The sequence below is a fragment of the Hirundo rustica genome, chromosome 24, assembly GCF_015227805.2.
Source record: "Hirundo rustica isolate bHirRus1 chromosome 24, bHirRus1.pri.v3, whole genome shotgun sequence".
Classification (NCBI taxonomy): Eukaryota; Metazoa; Chordata; class Aves; order Passeriformes; family Hirundinidae; genus Hirundo; species Hirundo rustica.
Genome location: NC_053473.1, coordinates 6,528,688 through 6,546,165, shown reverse-complemented (window position 1 = coordinate 6,546,165; position 17,478 = coordinate 6,528,688). Strand labels below are relative to the sequence as shown.

The 17,478-nt window shown below is 62.6% G+C and overlaps 2 protein-coding genes across 2 annotated transcripts; both read right to left on the bottom strand.

Annotated features, from left to right (window-relative positions):
• Positions 1-940: 940 nt before the first annotated feature.
• Positions 941-7,004, bottom strand: REN (renin). The gene is made up of 10 exons (XM_040085957.1): positions 6,904-7,004; positions 6,373-6,529; positions 6,160-6,283; positions 5,792-5,910; positions 4,771-4,967; positions 3,818-3,826; positions 3,021-3,143; positions 1,715-1,859; positions 1,529-1,627; positions 941-1,102 (listed from the first exon to the last, which is right to left on the bottom strand). Exons 1-10 carry the CDS (start codon positions 7,002-7,004, stop codon positions 941-943), a joined length of 1,236 nt encoding a protein of 411 aa, XP_039941891.1.
• A 4,760-nt stretch (positions 7,005-11,764) lies between these two features.
• Positions 11,765-14,089, bottom strand: GOLT1A (golgi transport 1A). Its single transcript, XM_040085733.2, has 5 exons — positions 14,065-14,089; positions 13,188-13,279; positions 12,932-13,110; positions 12,191-12,254; positions 11,765-11,982 (listed from the first exon to the last, which is right to left on the bottom strand). Exons 1-5 carry the CDS (start codon positions 14,087-14,089, stop codon positions 11,944-11,946), a joined length of 399 nt encoding a protein of 132 aa, XP_039941667.1. The 3' UTR covers positions 11,765-11,943.
• Positions 14,090-17,478: the final 3,389 nt, after the last annotated feature.

The following is a 17,478-nucleotide window of genomic DNA, read 5'->3' as shown; positions in this document are numbered from 1 at the left end:
GCTGGGAATAGAACTGGGAATGTTCCCTGAGCTGGGAACAGAACTGGGAATGTCCCCTGAGCTGGGAGCGGAACTGGGAATGTCCCCTGAGCTGGGAGCAGAACTGGGAATGTTCCCTGAGCTGGGAGCAGAACTGGGAATGTTCCCTGAGCTGGGAGCAGAACTGGGAATGTCCCCTGAGCTGGGAGCAGAACTGGGAATGTCCCCTGAGCTGGGAGCAGAACTGGGAATGTTCCCTGAGCTGGGAGCAGAACTGGGAATGTCCCCCCAGCTGGGAGCAGAACTGGGAATGTTCCCTGAGCTGGGAGCAGAACTGGGAATGTTCCCTGAGCTGGGAATAGAACTGGGAATGTCCCCTGAGCTGGGAGCAGAACTGGGAATGTTCCCTGAGCTGGGAATAGAACTGGGAATGTCCCCTGAGCTGGGAGCAGAACTGGGAATGTCCCCTGAGCTGGGAACAGAACTGGGAATGTCCCCCCAGCTGGGAGCACTGCCCTGTCCCTGGCTCCTGGCACGGGGACGTCTGTGTCCCCGTTCCCCAAATCAAAGGTGCCTGACCCCACCCCGCAGCACCAACCCTCCCCTCAGCCTCCCGCTGCTTCCAATCGTTTAATACCAAAGCCCCGAGGAGGGGCGGCGCTGACAGCGGCTGGCACTGCCTTTAGACGCGGGTTATTCCCCCGCGATTCAGGAGCGGCACAAACGGCCCCAGACCGTCCCTCAGCCGCGCCGGCAGCCAGTCCCCGTGCGCCGCCGCTGCCGCCGCGCATCGTCCCGAAAGCGCCCGGAGGGGCCGCAGGATGCGGCTCGGGCTCCCGGCGCAGCCCCGGGCTCAGCTCTGGGCAGCCGCGGAAGCTCCGGGAGCCCCGCGGGGTTTTGGGGTGGGAGCTGCTGCCGACCCCTCGCTGCTCCCCGGGGGCTCCTGCAGCCCCCCGGGCCCTCAGCGGGCCGTGGCGAAGCCGATGCGGTTGTGGCGCCGGTCGAATTTGGTGTAGTAGTGACCGATGAAGGTGGCGCCCAGGATCCAGAGCGGACCGGCCGGAGGGGGGATGTCCAGCCCGGAGAAAGCCGCCACGCACACGTCCTCGCCGTACTGGGATTGCTGCGGGGTGGGGGCGATGGAGGGGGCGGGAGGAGGGTCCCACAGCCCTGCCCCAGCTCCGCACCCTCTGCTCAGCGGGAATTTCCTGAGCGGGGATCATCGGGACCTGCTCCTTTCCCCGCGCACGCAACCCCCGAAATCCCACCCCCGTGCCTGGGGGTGTTGTCCGAACCCTCCGTGAGCTCCCTGGTGCCGCTTCCCGCTGTTCCTCGCGGTGCAAAGCCTTTCCTGGTGCCCCAGTTCGGGCAGAATTTCCATCCCTGCCTGTCCCTGCTGGCCCCAAATCCCCCCCACACCACTCAGGGAAGCGGGGGCAGCTCTCCCTGGCCCACGTGGACACCTCCACACAAGGAAAGGGTTCAGGGAAAGCAGGGAGCGTCATTTTGGGGCCGGTCTGGGCAGATTTAGGGCTCCCGGGACACTCACCCGCAGGACGTAGGCCGGGCCGCTGAGGCCGTAGATCTTCCCCCCGAGGTGGAAGGAGATGTTGGGCAGCTGAGGCACACGCTCGCAGTCCACCACGTACTGCGGGGCGAGGGACAGGCTGGCACGGGGCTGGCACGGGGCCCGGGCGGCCCGAGGGGACGCGGAGCGGGGCCGGCCGTCACTCACCTCCCCCTCGGCCACCTCGGTGGCCCCGATGGCTTTCATGAGCACGGACACGGGGCCGGCGGGGCCGGTGATGTAGGAGGCCCCGGTGTCCACGGCCACCGAGCAGCCCTCCCTGCAGAACAGGATCTCGGCACCCACGGACACCCTGCGGACGGAGGGGCGGCCCTGAGTGTCCCACCGGGAGGGACACGTCCATCCTGAGTGTGCCACCGGGAGGGACACGTCCATCCTGAGTGTCCCACTGGGAGGGACACGTCCACCCTGAGTGTGCCATGGTGCCACCGGGAGGGACACGTCCATCCTGAGTGTGCCACCGGGAGGGACACGTCCATCCTGAGTGTCCCACCGGGAGGGACACGTCCATCCTGAGTGTCCCACCGGGAGGGACACGTCCATCCTGAGTGTCCCACCGGGAGGGACACGTCCATCCCCGGTGTGCCATGGTGACACCGGGAATGTCACATCCATCCCGAGTGTGCCATGGTGCCACTGGGAGTGTCACATCCATCCCCGGTGTGCCATGGTGACACCGGCAATGTCACATCCATCCCGAGTGTGCCATGGTGACACCGGCAATGTCACATCCATCCCGAGTGTGCCATGCTGACACCAGCAATGTCACATCCATCCCGAGTGTGCCATGGTGCCACTGGGAGTGTCACATCCATCCCGAGTGTGCCATGGTGACACCGGGAATGTCACATCCATCCCGACTGTGCCATGGTGCCACCGGCAATGTCACATCCATCCCCAGCCAGGCACGTGCTGCTCCCGCCTTTCCCAATGTGGGATCTGAGCTCCACCGTGTGCAGGATGCACGTGTGCAAAATAATCATTTTGGGGGGTTTTTTTGGAGGGTTTTTTTTTGGTTAAACAAAGAGGGATTGTTTCAGCTCCTCCCGCAGGGCTGACGGGGGTTAAACTCCTCCAACTGCAGCTCCCGAGTGGAGCAGCAGCCCACGGTGCCACCCCCTCGGCATTCCCAGCTGCTCCTGGCTGAGCCCGGGGGAGCTGCAGGAGCCCACTGTGCTCCTCTCCAGAGGGGGAAAACCTCCCTGAAACCCCTGAAACCCGTTAAATCCCTGAAAACCCTGAAATCCCTGAAATCCCCAAAAACCCTGAAATCCCTGAAATCCCCCAAATCCCTGAAACCCCTGAAATCCCTGAAATCCCTGAAATCCCTGAACCCCCACCCTCACCGGGATGCTGGGCTAATCTTGGATTCCATGATCCCGGAGGTTTTTCCCATGGAAATAATCCGTCGGTTGTGACTCCGCGCTCCCCGCGGGGCCCTGGCCGCCCTCACCCCTTCATGCTGATCTGCCAGAAGCCGCTCCTGCTGACGTTCAGGTAGTGGAAGTCGCCGCTGTAATAGGCCGGGTCGCTGCCTCCCAGGATGATTTCCCCGCCGGGTTTCAGGGCAGTGTTCCTGGCATGCCAAACACAGCGGGAGTGATTCCCATTCCCCAAAATCCCATCCCAGCAGGAGCAATTCCCCATTCCCCAAAATCCCACCCCAGCAGGAGTGATTCCTCGTTCCCCAAAATCCCACCCCAGCAGGAGCGATTCCCCTTTCCCAAAATCCCATCCCAGCAGGAGCGATTCCCCTTTCCCACAATCCCATCCCAGCAGGAGCAATTCCCATTTCCCAAAATCCCATCCCAGCAGGAGCAATTCCTCATTCCCCAAAATCCCACCCCAGCAGGAGCGATTCCTCGTTCCCCAAAATCCCCCCCCCAGCAGGAGCGATTCCCCTTTCCCAAAATCCCACCCCAGCAGGAGCGATTCCCCATTTCCCAAAATCCCACCCCAGCAGGAGCGATTCCCCTTTCCCAAAATCCCATCCCAGCAGGAGCGATTCCCATTTCCCAAAATCCCATCCCAGCAGGAGCGATTCCCCTTTCCCCGACAATCCCAGCCCGGAGGGAGCTGGAGCAGTGGGGACAGCGGTGCCGCACGCTCCTGGTGGCTGCGGTGGCCCCTGAGGGCAGCAGGACCCTGGTGGGACATCCTGGGGCTGGCAGAGGGATCGGGGGACCCCGGGGACACAGGGGGGATGGCACCGGGTGACCTCGAGGGCTCTCGCGCTTTGGGTCTTCTTACTTGGAAGTGCTGCAAAGAGAGGGATGCTCCGTGAGGCTCCAGGGCCAGCTCCCCTAGGATCCCCCATTCCATTCCCACCCAGCTCCTCCAGGATCCTCCATTCCATTCCCACCCAGCTCCCCCAGGATCCTCCATTCCATTCCCACCCAACTCCTCCAGGATCCTCCATTCCATTCCCACACATCTCCCCCAGGACTCTCCATTCCGTCCTACCCATCTCCCCCATCCCCATCTCTCCCCAACCCCACAGACCCATCCCCACCACGGTTGTCACCCCCCAGCCCCCTCAGTGTCACTGCGGTGTCCCTGTGGTCCCTGCAGTGTCCCCTCAGTGTCCCCTCGGTGTCCCCTCAGTGTCCCCTCAGTGACCCCTCAGTGTCCCCTCAGTGTCCCCTCAGTGACCCCTCAGTGTCCCCTCAGTGTCCCCTCAGTGTCCCCGCAGTGTCCCCTCAGTGTTCCCGAGGTCCCTGCGGTGTCCCCACAGTGTCTCCTCAATACCGCCTCAGTGTCCCTGCAGTGTCCCCTCAGTGTCCCCTCAGTGTCCCCTCAGTGTCCCCGCGGTGTCCCCTCAGTGTCCCCTCAGTGTCCCCTCGGTGTCCCCTCAGTGTTCCCGAGGTCCCTGCGGTGTCCCCACAGTGTCTCCTCAATACCGCCTCAGTGTCCCTGCAGTGTCCCCTCAGTGTCCCCTCAGTGTCCCCTCAGTGTCCCCGCGGTGTCCCCTCAGTGTCCCCTCAGTGTCCCCTCGGTGTCCCCTCGGTCCCCGCGGTGTCCCCTCAGTGTCCCCTGTGTCCCCTCAGTGTCCCCGCGGTGTCCCCTCAGTGTCCCCTCAGTGTCCCTGCGGTGTCCCCTCGGTGTCCCCTCGGTCCCCGCGGTGTCCCCTCAGTGTCCCCTCAGTGTCCCCTCGGTGTCCCCGCGGTGTCCCCGCGGTCCCCGCGGTGTCCCCGCGGCCCCACCGGCTGTAGTAGACGGAGAAGGCGTCCTCCCGCAGGATGTGCTGCGCCAGGATGCGGTCGAAGACGGGCGCGATGCCGTCGATGGCCTGGCTGGGGAAGCCCATGCCCAGCACGCCGTCGAACCGCGCGAAGATGAAGGGGAAGGCGGGCAGCGCCGTGGCCTCGGCGAACACCTGCACGATCGGGATGTCCGACACCTGCGGGACGGCACGGGGGCATGGCGGGGCGCCCCAAAAAACCCCCAAACACCTCTCCTGGCTGAGCCAGCAGCTCCAGGAGCGGGGAATTGCGGATTCTGTGGGTTCCAGGAGTGTGGATTTGGGGGGATTTTGTGGATTTCAGGAGTGGATTTTTGGGGATTTAGTGGGCTCCAGGAGTGCAGATTTGGGTGTTCTGTGAGTTCCAGAAGTGCAGATCTGGGGTTTCTGTGGGTTCCAGGAGTGCAGATTTGGGTGTTCTGTGAGTTCCAGAAGTGCAGATCTGGGGTTTCTGTGGGTTCCAGGAGTGCAGATTTGGGGTCTCTGTGGGTTCCAGGAGTGCAGATTTGGGGTCTCTGTGGGTTCCAGGAGCATGGATTTGGGGTTTCTGTGAGTTCCAGGAGTGCGGATTTGGGGTTTCTGTGGGTTCCAGAAGCGTGGATTTGGGGTCTCTGTGGGTTCCAGGAGTGTGGATTTGGGGTTTCTGTGGGTTCCAGGAGTGCAGATTTGGGGTTTCTGTGCATTCCAGGAGTGCGGATTTGGGGTCTCTGTGGGTTCCAGGAGCATGGATTTGGGGTTTCTGTGGGTTCCAGGAGTATGGATTTGGGGTTTCTGTGGGTTCCAGGAGCATGGATTTGGGGTTTCTGTGGGTTCCAGGAGCATGGATTTGGGGTTTCTGTGGGTTCCAGGAGTATGGATTTGGGGTTTCTGTGGGTTCCAGGAGCATGGATTTGGGGTTTCTGTGGGTTCCAGGAGCATGGATTTGGGGTTTCTGTGAGTTCCAGGAGTGCAGATTTGGGGTCTCTGTGGGTTCCTGGGCTCACCATGACGATGTCCTGGCTCAGGACGCCTTTGACGCTGCCGGTGCCGTAGCGGATGGCGAAGCCGGTGCCGTTGGCGATGTAGGTGCGCGACTTGGAGGAGTCGTAGCGGCTGTGGGACACTGGGGACGGGGGAAAGGGACATCCCAGAGGGGCACAGAGCATCCCTGTCCCCCCAAAATCCCCTGGCGGGGAATGGACCCACCCCACCTCAATGCCAGGACTCTGGATACCAACAGAGAGACCCCCCCAGAGAAAAAAAATCTGCCCAAAGAGAGACCCCAGCCCCGTCTGAGCACCCCGGGGGGGCTCGGGGACTGGCCGAGGTTTTGGGGGGTCACCCCCAGCCCCGGCCGTGCCCCCCTACTCACCACAGGCGCTGTACAGCGGGGAGCACTTGTAGGACGGCACCCACAGGTTGGCCGAGCCCGTGTCGAAGACCACCTTGAAGGTCTGCGCGGGGGTCCCAATGCTGATCTCGCCGAAATATTGGGTCTGGGGGCGGGACGGGGATCGTCCCTGGGGCCGAGCCGGCGGCGGCAGGGGGACACGGGGGTGACAGGGCCGGGCAGGGCCGCACTCACGTCCAGGTAGTTGGTGAGCGGGGTGGGAGCGGTGCCGTTGCGGGGAGCGTCCCCCGCCCCGCGCCTGCCCCGGCGCAGCTCCGGGAACACCTCCCGCACCTTCACCCCCATCTCCTGCAGCGTCTGGCGGATGGAGGGCATCCTCCGCAGGGCGATCCTGGCGGGCAGGACAGAGCTGGGGGGCACCGGGGGATCTCCCCCCAAACCCCCCGGCAGCCTCGGGCGGCATTCCCAGCCTCGGGAACTCCGGGCGGGCGGCTCTGGATGGCAGCAGCGCCGCGCCGCTCCCTCCGCGGGGCGAGCCCGAGCCCACCCGGAGTGGGGAGCCCCGCGTGGGTGGGGGGCGGCAGGAGGCGCCCAGGGACCCCGAGCTCGGTTATTCGGGGTTCGGGGCGCTCCCGAATTGTCTCGGTGCGGTGCTCGAGGAGGAGGAGTGAGGAAGAGCAGAAGGGGAGGAGGAAGGGGGTGAAGCAGCAGAGCCCCTCCGCGCCCTCCTCACGGGACCCCCGGAGTAAAAGGAGCCCCGGCTACCTCTGCAAAGTCTGGGCTGGCGAGGGGACAAAAGCGGCGGCCCAGGTGACGGCCAGGAGCAGCAGGCAGCGCTGCAGCCTCCCGCGGGGTCCCAGCGCCATCGCGTCCCCCGCCGTCACCTCCCCGCCGGCGGCTGGGTCCCGTCCCGGGGCGGAGGAGGATTTTATAGCCAGGGATCCTCCATCCCTGTGGGATCCTCCTCCCCTGGCTGGGGGAGGGCTGGGAATGGCAGGGAGAGCGTTGGGAACCCTGGGAATGGCACGGAGGGCACCGGGCAGACTGGGAATGGCAGGGAGAGCGTTGGGAACCCTGGGAATGGCACGGAGGGCACCGGGCAGACTGGGAATGGCAGGGAGAGCGTTGGGAACCCTGGGAATGGCACGGAGGGCACCGGGCAGACTGGGAATGGCAGGGAGAGCGTTGGGAACCCTGGGAAGGGCACGGAGGGCACCGGGCAGACTGGGAATGCCCCGGATAGGACTGGACAGACTGGGAATGGCAGGGAGAGCATTGGGAACCCTGGGAAGGGCATGGATAGGACTGGGCAGGATGGGAATGGCATGGATAGGATTGGACAGACTGAGAATGCCAGGGAGAGCATTGGGAAGGCTGGGAATGCCATGGATAGCCCTGGACAGGATGGGAATGCCAGGGAGAGCATTGGGAACCCTGGGAAGGGCATGGATAGGACTGGGCAGGATGGGAATGGCATGGATAGGACTGGGCAGGCTGGGAATGCCACGGAAAACACCAGGCAGGCTGGGAATGGCATGGATAGCCCTGGGCAGGCTGGGAATGCCATGGAAAACACCAGGCAGGCTGGGAATGCCAGGGAGAACATTGGGAAGGCTGGGAATGCCATGGATAGGACCGGGCAGGCTGGGAATGCCATGGATAGCCCTGGGCAGGCTGGGAATGCCATGGAAAACACCAGGCAGGCTGGGAATGCCAGGGAGAACATTGGGAAGGCTGGGAATGCCATGGGTAGCCCTGGGCAGTGGCCGGGACCGTCCCTGTGCCCAGCGGGAGAGGACGGGGAGAGCTGTGGATATTTGGGAGATGGGATCCCACATTCCTTGGAGCTGGCTGCTCCCGAATCACTCCACGGAGCGTGGAGGACGCAGATCCCTGCTGGTGCCCGCTGGGAGAGGTGGCACAGGTCTGGGTGACATCCTGGCCGGGGAGATGTCCCCAAACGCCACCTGCAGAGGAATGACGGGATTTTCCCGAGGGAACGGGAAGGGCCCTGCTGGCCATGGAGACACGGCGTGAAGACCCCCCAGCCCCCTCTGCCCTTCCGGGGGTGCTCTGGGACCCCCCCCCAGCCCCAGCTCTGCTAAACCGGGGCCGGAGCTTGCAGCAGAGAGCGGCCGAACTCATCTCGGCTGCTCCGTGCGGGGTCAGATCCCGGCGTTTGGGAAGGGAGGAGCCGCCCAAACCCCTCTGGAGCTCCAGCCGCGCCCCCGACCCCGCTCAGGTCGCTGTGTCCCCAGCCCGGGGTGGGGGGTGCTGCACCAGCCCCGCCGCTCCCAGGGTCTCCGGGAATCTCGGTGGGAAGTGACTCCAAAGGCAACGAAAACGTTCCTGGAGCCGCCCCGAGGACGCGCTCGCCCCCAGCCCCACCGTCACCCTCCCGTTCCTGGGATCTGCTCCGGGCGCCGCTGCCGCCCCAGCCCGGGGGACGCCCCACAAAATCCCAACAGTTTTCCCCCGAACCCGGAGGATCGAGGCCTCGTTCCCGGCGGGATTTGGGCTGCCAGGGCGCCGCTGACCCCGCAGGCCCCAGGGCTCAGCCCCGCGGGCTCTGCCCCATCCCTGACGTCTTTTCCCACGCAGGGCCCGTGTCCCTGCGTCACTCGCGGGAGCCTCGTGGCCCCGCGCAGGTTGCGGGGCGGGAGCGGGGTCAGGAGCGGCGGGGACGGGACAGGGGCTGGCACGGAGCCCGCGGCCGTAAATCCCTGCCCGGGCATCCCGCGGGCTCGGCCGAGCTCCGCTCCCCGCCGGAACCTCAAAGGAAAAAGGGGTGCCGGGATTTGGGGTGCGGGGATCCGACGTTTCCAGCCCCCTCTGATGCGGGGCAGCGGAATCCGCGGGATCCCGGGGGTTTGGGGTGCCCTGGGCACGGCTCTGTCCCAGCAGGGACAGCTGGAACCGTCTCCCGTGGGGAATCCAGAGCGGGATAATTCGGAATTGCGGTGGGGTGGGGGACACTGCCCTGCCACTGGGGTGACCCCAAAACCCCCCTGGGTGGGAAATGGGAAAACGGGGAAAAGCGGCTCCCCCAAATCCACCAGAGAGCCAAGGGCTGCTGCTTTGGGGTGGCCCTGGGGTGGCTCCTGGGTGTCCCCAGCACCGGACACTTTCCCAGAGCCAGGAAAATCCCCCAAGGAATTTCCCAGTCCCCTCTGCCAGCCCGGAGCGGGAGCTGTGATGGAAAAGGCTTAAAAAACCTGGAGAAGTGATTTTGTGGGGGGTTAGGGGGACAGGGACACGGGAGGGAGGGGGACAGGGACATCGGGCAGCTCTGGGACAACGCCGGGTTCATTCCCAGCGCTTCAGATCCGCAGGGAAGATCCCAGACTCTCCCCACGCCGCCCCAAAACATCCCTTAAGTGGAATTTTCAACCCCAGAAGATTGCAGGGCACCAGGGAAAGGCAGAATTCCCTCACTGGGTCCCTGTGGGGAACCTGCTGAAGTTTGCTCCGAAATCCCGGGGTTTTATCCAACTGCGGATCCCATCAAGAGCAGCTCCTCTGGAAATGGCAGGGAGTTGCTCCCCAGTCATTTTCCTGACTGTTTTTCGGGGAGAATGGAAGGAAAACTTTTCCCACAGAGGACAGATCTCCTTCCCGACGGATAAATTCATCCCTCTCTCCTGTCAGGTTGTGTGGGTGCTTTCCTCTAAAATAAAATCCAAAATTTTCAGCTCTTCCCGCTCCAAACAAAACCCTTGTGAATTTTGGCTGAACAGCTTTGATTCCCTGAGGGATCTTTTGGAGCAGCACAGGAAAGAAATGAGGTGAATTTCTGCTCTTCCCACACATTTTCCACACTTCCCTAATCCAGGATTTTTGCTGCTGGGGGAAAGGCACGGGGCTGGTGAGGATCCTCGTTCCGGGTGACCGAAAAGCTCCGGCGTAAAAACAACTTCTGGGAAGGGCTTAGGGGAGCCGGGGTGGCACGGGCACCGGGGGAATTCGGGCATTGACGTCAGGGCAAACCCGGAGCCTGTGCTTGGAACCACAACCCTGCCAGGGAGAGGATTTACGGAGCCGGCGGGAAAACATTCCCGGCAAAAATCTCCCGGAGAGGAGCTCTGGGCCTGAGGGAGCTCACGGCCGTTCCCTGCGGATCTGCCGAGCCTGGAAAAGCTGTGGCTGCCCCCTGGAAGTGCCGGGCTGGGGTTTGGAGCAACCTGGGATCAGGGAAGGTGTCCCGTGGCACGGAGTGGGATGGGGTGAGCTTTTTCCCTTCCTGGTGCCATCAAAGCAGGCAAAAAAAACGGGATCCCCTTCCCTGAGCTGGGATTTGGGTGCCCAAATGAGCCCAGAGCCGCTCCCAGCCTCGGCTTCACCCGGAGCACACCTGGGCAGGTGACAACAGGCACAGCTGGGTGACAACAGGCACAGAGAGGTGACAATGGGCACAGAGAGGTGACAACAGGCACAGCCAGGTGACAATGGGCACAGAGAGGTGACAACAGGCACAGCCAGGTGACAATGGGCACAGAGAGGTGACAACAGGCACAGCCAGGTGACAATGGGCACAGAGAGGTGACAACAGGCACAGCTGGGTGACAACAGGCACAGAGAGGTGACAGCAGGCACCAACAGGTGACAACAGCCACAGACAGGTGACAACAGGAACAGCCAGGTGACAACAGGCACAGCCAGGTGACAATGGGCACAGACAGGTGACAACAGGAACAGCCAGGTGACAAGAGGAACAGCCAGGTGACAACAGACACCGACAGGTGACAGCAGGCACGGAGCCCCATCTCCCGCGGGGCTCGGAGGGAACAGCCCGGGCTGACGCTCGTTAATTAACTCCTGCACGTTGAGGAGCAGCTTTGATGTGATTGCTTTCGGGTTTAATTAATCCCGGCTCCCCCGGCGCTCCCGGGCCCGGCCGGGATCTGCCTCGGCCCGCGGAGCCGCCGCCTCGCCCGGCCCGTCCTGGGACAGGACCGCGGCAGCCCGGGCGGAATAACGCCTCGGAATCACCCCCGGGCCACCCCCAGGGTCACCACGGCTGTGACAACCGCCCCGTGCCACCCCCAGGGCTGGCCATGAGAATGTCCCTGTGCCACCCCCAGGGTCACCACGGCTGTGACAACCGCCCCGTGCCACTCCCAGGGTCACCACGGCTGTGACAACCGCCCCGTGCCACCCCTGGGCTGGCCATGGGAATGTCCCTGTGCCATCCCCAGGGCTGGCAATGTCACCACAGCTGTGACAAGGTCCTTGTGCCACCTCCAGGGCTGGCAGTGTCACCACAGCTGTGACGACCTCCCTGTGCCACCCCCAGGGATGGCCATGGGAATGTGCCTGTGCCACCTCCAGCCTCCCGGTGACATCGCGAGGTGCCAGCACTTGGACAAGCCAAGTCTCAGCTCACTCTCAGACATTTTGGTTTGGTTTTTTTTTTTTGTTTTTTTTTTTTTTTTTTTTTTTTTTTTTATTATTATTTTTTTTTTTTTAAATTAAATTAAATCTTTCACAGAAAATAATTAAATTAAATAAGTGCAAGAATTCCAGAATCCAGCCTGGTACAGCCCTTGGAGCCCGGGGGCCTGGCTCAGGAGCTCCATGGGACACTGAGGGGACACTGAGGGGACACTGAGGGGACACCAAGGGGACACTGAGGGGACACTGAGGGGACACCGAGGGGACACCGAGGGGACACTGTCCCTGCTGGGGCGGGCTCTGGCCAGCACTGAGGGTCCTGGGGACAGGACAGCCACCAGCTCCCGGGGACAGCGGGACCCAGGGCTCTGTCACCCAGTCCCATCGCAGCCACTCGGCCCAGAGCTGCTCAGGTCACACCATGGAGCCGCTGTCCCCCATTTTCTGCAGGAGCTGCGACAGGGACAGACCGGGATTAGCGGGAAAATGCAGGAGAATGCAGGAGAATGCAGGAGAATGCGCCCGTGCAGCTCTGGGGACAGCACGGTGACATTTCCTGTGCAATCCCGTCCGTGGGGACGGATCCCGGCCTGGGATCCCACCCGAGGGGCACGGGGGATGGATCCCAGCAGGATCCAAGGCGTCCCCAGCCCCTTCTCACCTGGCTCAGCAGGGGGATGTTTGCCAGAGAGCCCAAAAACCCGAAAGCCACCGGGAAGAAACTCCTGTGTGGGTACAAAAGGCTCCGCTGAGCTCCAGGGAGAATCCCCTGAGCCCAAGCTCCACTTTGAGGATCCCATCCCAGGAATTCCATCCCAGGGATCCCAGCCCAGGAATCCCAGCCCAGGAATCCCATCCCACAGATCCCATCCCAGGATCCCATCCCAGGATCCCATCCCAGGGATTCCATCCCAGGATCCCATCCCAGGATCCCATCCCAGGATCCCGTCCCCCAGATCCTATCCCCAGGATCCCATCCCAATGATCCCATCCCACAGATCCCGTCCCAGGGATTCCATCCCAGGGATCCCATCCCAGGATCCCGTCCCAAGATCCCATCCCAGGATCCCATCCCAGGATCCCATCCCAGGATCCCATCCCAGGATCCCGTCCCCCAGATCCTATCCCCAGGATCCCATCCCAATGATCCCATCCCACAGATCCCGTCCCAGGGATTCCATCCCAGGGATCCCATCCCAGGATCCCGTCCCAGGATCCCATCCCAGGATCCCATCCCAGTGATCCCATCCCAGGGATTCCATCCCAGGATCCCATCCCAATGATCCCATCCCAGGGATCCCATCCCAGGATCCCATCCCAGGGATCCCGTCCCAAGATCCCATCCCAGGATCCCATCCCAGGATCCCGTCCCAGGATCCCATCCCAGGATCCCATCCCGCACTTGAAGAGGGAGATGAAGCCGTAGGCCTCCAGCAGCATCCCCAGGATCGGCCACCGCAGGAGCACCACGATGAGCCCCCCGAAAAAGAAGCTGGTGCCCTTCAGCTTGGGCCGCTGGAAGAAGAAGGTGAAGGTCCTCCGGAAGCCGATGATGAAGACCAGTCCGGTGAGGAAGAGGAGCTGGGAGGAAGGAGGGGACAGGGTCAGGGCAGCTCCCGGCTCCGGCCCTGGGGACCCCCCGGCCCCGCCCGACTCACGTTCCCAAAAGCCAGGAGCACGGAGTCGAAGTACAGGAGGATCCCGAAGAGGAAGAAGAAGAGGCCGAAGCCGACCAGGCCCACCCCGAGCCCTGCGGAAAACGGGAGAGCAGAGGCTGGGCTGCAGGCCCCGGGTGCCAGCACCTCCCTGCCCCCTTCCTTCCCAAAAACCTGCAGGAACAGGGTGAAAATCTGTCCTGCCTCTTGCTCTTAGTGCAGCTGACAGGCAATTTGTAAATTCACGCGTGAAGAGGTTTATGAGAGCCAGGGTGAAAAACCCTGAGGGTGAAAAATGAATGCGCCTGGAATAAGAGGGGATCTGTCCCATGAGAACCAGTAAAGGAAATACGTGAACAATCTGAGAATAAATAAATGGGATAGACAGGTAAAATGTCTTTTACTAACCGATAAATTGATTAACAAGAGAGCCATTGACCAACCAGAGGTTCGCAAAAGCTGCATGAACGGCGGCGTGCGGCTGCAGCGGAGAGCCTCGGGAGCTTTGAGCGCGTCCCGAAAAACTCCCTCCGGATTTCCCCCAAACCCCGGGAGCAGCCTTTGCACCCGGGCCCGGCCTGGAGGAGGCGCCCCAGAAACGCCGGAGATAAACCAGGGAAAAACCCACGGGAAAATCCTGTCCAGCCTTTCCCTGAGCCTTTCCCTTTCCCCTTTCCCTCCAGGAAAGGCTGGGGACGGTCCCTGGATGCTCCTGGAACATCTCCCCACGCTCAGCCCGTCCCTTTTCCCCGTCTCACGCCTCCCTGCCCCCGCCGCCCCATCCGGCGGGTCCCCGCCCGGACCCGGAGCTGCCCGACGTCCCCACGGAGCTCCCGGACCCCGCGGGGCCGGGAATTCCGGCCGGGACACGGCCGCTTACGCTGGAAGTCGCTCAGGGACACCATCTCGGCGTGGCCCCGCGCGCGGAGTGACCCTTGGAAAAGCCCTTTAGTCCCCACGTCATCCTGGGAATCATTAACGGCCCCGGGAACGCCCGCCGCGCCTCCGCCGGGGACACGGGGGACACCGGGGGGACAGGGGGGGACAGGGGGGGACAGGGGGACACGGGGGGGACAGGGGGACACGGGGGGGACACGGGGGGACATGGGGGGACACGGGGGGGACAGGGGGACATGGGGGGACACGGGGGGGGACAGGGGGACATGGTGGCTCCAACAGAGACACGGTGGCTCCAGGGGGACACGGTGGCTCCAGGAGGACACGGTGGCTCCAGGGGGACACGGCGGCTCCAAAAGGGACACGGTGGCTCGTGGCCACCAGACCCTGCTGGTCCTGCCCTTCCCTGTGCCAGCGGAATAGGATCCCTGGGATGGATCCCTAAAACAGGGAAAGCCAGGAGATCCTGGCTGCCTTGGGGCGGCCGAGGGGCACCGAGGGGACAGCGGAGGGCCCTGCAGTGTCCCCAGGAGCCGCGGCTGACGTGGATCCCGTGGATCCCACTGATTCCCATGGACCCCACTGATTCCCATGGATCCCATAGATTCCCATGGATCCCATGGATCCCATGGATCCCCATGGATCCCGTGGATCCCAGGCTGCTCCATGGGGAAGGAGAGTTCTGGGAATGTCGAGGCTCCCGGGATTTGGTCTGGGCACACCGGCTCCTCCAGACACAGCGTCCCTGTGCCACCCCGGAGCCACCCAAACCCAGCCATTCCCAAAATCTGCCCCACAGACTGCCCAGGGACGGGAATTTTATCCCAAAAACACCAAAACCAACCCCAGGGGGAAAACAAATCCCCAAAAAAACCCAGGGAGCCCCGGTCACCCCCCTGCTGCTCCAACCCAACATCAAAATCCATACCCAAGCCCAGCCCTGGGGAAAAAAAGGGACGGGAAAACATCGTCGTAGTTTCGTATTTTTATTTCTCTACCGCTAGGAAAATACCCGAAAAACCAAATCCCTCCCGCCCCACCCTCCCCCAGTGCATAAATAGATTTATTTCCTCCCGATGCAAATCCATTCCGGGTTAACAAGTCACTGCTTTATGAAGTGTTCATGAAAAAATAATAACCAAAATAAAATTAATTAATTAAGGTCTGGTTTCCTTATCATTATTATTATTATTATTATTATCACTTTTTCTTTTTTTAAATAAAATAAAACCGCGGCCGGCGACGCCTCGGGGACAGCAGCTGGTGGCCTTGGGAAGGGCGGGATGGGAGCTCTGGGATGCTCCGAGCGCTCTCGGGATCCCGGAGATGGGAATTGCTGCCCCACAGCCACCGCAGGATGTCCCCAGGGTGTCCCCAGAGTAAGGACGGGTCTGAGGGGACACAGGGAAATAAACTCATCCTCTCTTCAAACTTACAGTCTCTGTATATCTTTATTTTAAATAAATTTGCTTTTAATAAAAGCAGAAAAAATAGATATATTTTTAAATAGGTTTTTTTTCATTTTTTTTTTTTCCTTTCCTTTTTTTCTCCTTTTTTTTTCTTTTTTTCTTTTTTTTTCTTTTTATTTCCCTTTTTTTTTTTTTTCCTTTTTTTTTTTTTTGTCGATTTCCTTTCCCCTCTGATAAATTGGCAAAGAATCCTTTTGTTGTTGTTGTTGTTGTTGGGGCTGGCACCAACAAATCCCGCGGGGAAGAGAGCGAGCTCGGCACGAGCTTTTTCCCGGGAAAAGAAGAGGAAAACCGAATATAGATATCTATTATAAACGTAGAATTTCCATCAAACATATATTAAGGCATGTAAATAGCAAAATAAAGGGGCAGCTTTATGAGCTAAGGGCGGCTCGGGAGCGGGGCCGGGGGCTCCAGGGATCCCACCAGTATTGCTGAGCTGGGGTCGGGATGCAGGGAGGTCCCGGGGGGGTTTGGGATGGGGCCAGGAGGGATGGACGGGATCTGGGATCTGGGATCTGGGATCTGGGATCTGGGATCCAGCTCCTGGCTCCATCCGCCCCGCCACCCTCACATCCCTCCAGGCATTCTGCTGCTCCCCCCCACCGCAACCTCCAGGACGACAAAGAAAAGCGGGAATTTGCTACAGGAAATCCGAACCGCTGCGAGGGGCTGCAGAGCCCCGGCATGGGATTTTTGTGGGGTGACAGCCCCGGCGACCTCGCTGTCCCCAAAGCCTCGGGAGCCGACCCCACGGCTCCGTTATCCCAGCCGGCACCCCAATTCCCGGCTCTGCTCCCACCCCACGTCCCCATCCCTGCCCCGAGCTCCCGCTCCGTGCTCGCAGCGCCCCGGGCACCCCCAGTGCCACCCCCGGGCACCCCCAGTGCCACCCCCGGGTCCCCCCAGTGCCACCCCCGCCCGTCCTGTCCCCTCCTTGCCCCGGCTGAGCCGCAGGCGGGTCCCCAAATCAGCACCGGAGCTCGGGGGAGCGGCCGGGAGCGCTGCTGGGGGGTGGGAGCACCGGCCGGGGAGGGGTCCCCGGGGAGGGGTCCCCACGCCCGGAGCCCCTCGGGGCCGTCCCGGGAGTCCTGCGCTGTCACCGCCGTGTCCCTGCGGCCCTGGGGCTCCTTGGGGACAGCGCCCGGCCCTCGCCCTCTCCTCGGGGCGCGGCTCCTGGGGGTGTCACAGCCATGTCCTGGGGGTGTCACAGCCGTGTCCTGGGGGTGTCACAGCCGTGTCCTGGGGGTGTCACAGCCGTGTCCTGGGGGTGTCACTGCCATGTCCTGGGGGTGTCACTGCCCTGTCCCGGGGGTGTCACCGTCATGTCCTGGGGGTGTCACATCTCCCGGGGTTGTCACCGTCATGTCCTGGGGGTGTCACCGCCATCCCCTGGGGGTGTCACGTCTCCTGGGGGTGTCACATCTCCTGAGGGTGCCACCGCCATCTCCCAGGGGTGTCACATCTCCTGGGGGTGTCACATCTCCTGAGGGTGTCACCACCATCTCCCGGGGGTGTCGCAGCCGGAGGGAGGGAAGGGGCTCCGGTCCGGGAGAGCCGAGGACGGTGGCGAGAGGTTCGGTGTCACCTCCGGAGGGGACTAAAACGTGGCCCCGTGGAACTTGACGCTGCCGGCAGCAGCCAGGGCTTGAGCTGGGGAGGGGGGGACAGGAGAGGGGGGGGCTGAGCCGGGGGGCTCCCCCCTGCCCCACCGCCGTGGGAAGCGCGGCGGGGTCCGGCCCCGAAGAGCCGGGCCAGGCTGCGACCCCCCGAATTGTCATGCCGGGCCCCCCCCTCTCCCACCCCGCGCGGCCTCGGGGGGCTCGGCTTTGGGGAGGGGGAGGCGCTCGGTCCATGGAGGAGCCGGGGCTGACGTGGCAGTGGAGGGGATGACGTCAGAGAGAAGAGGTGCTTACGTCACAGGCTCA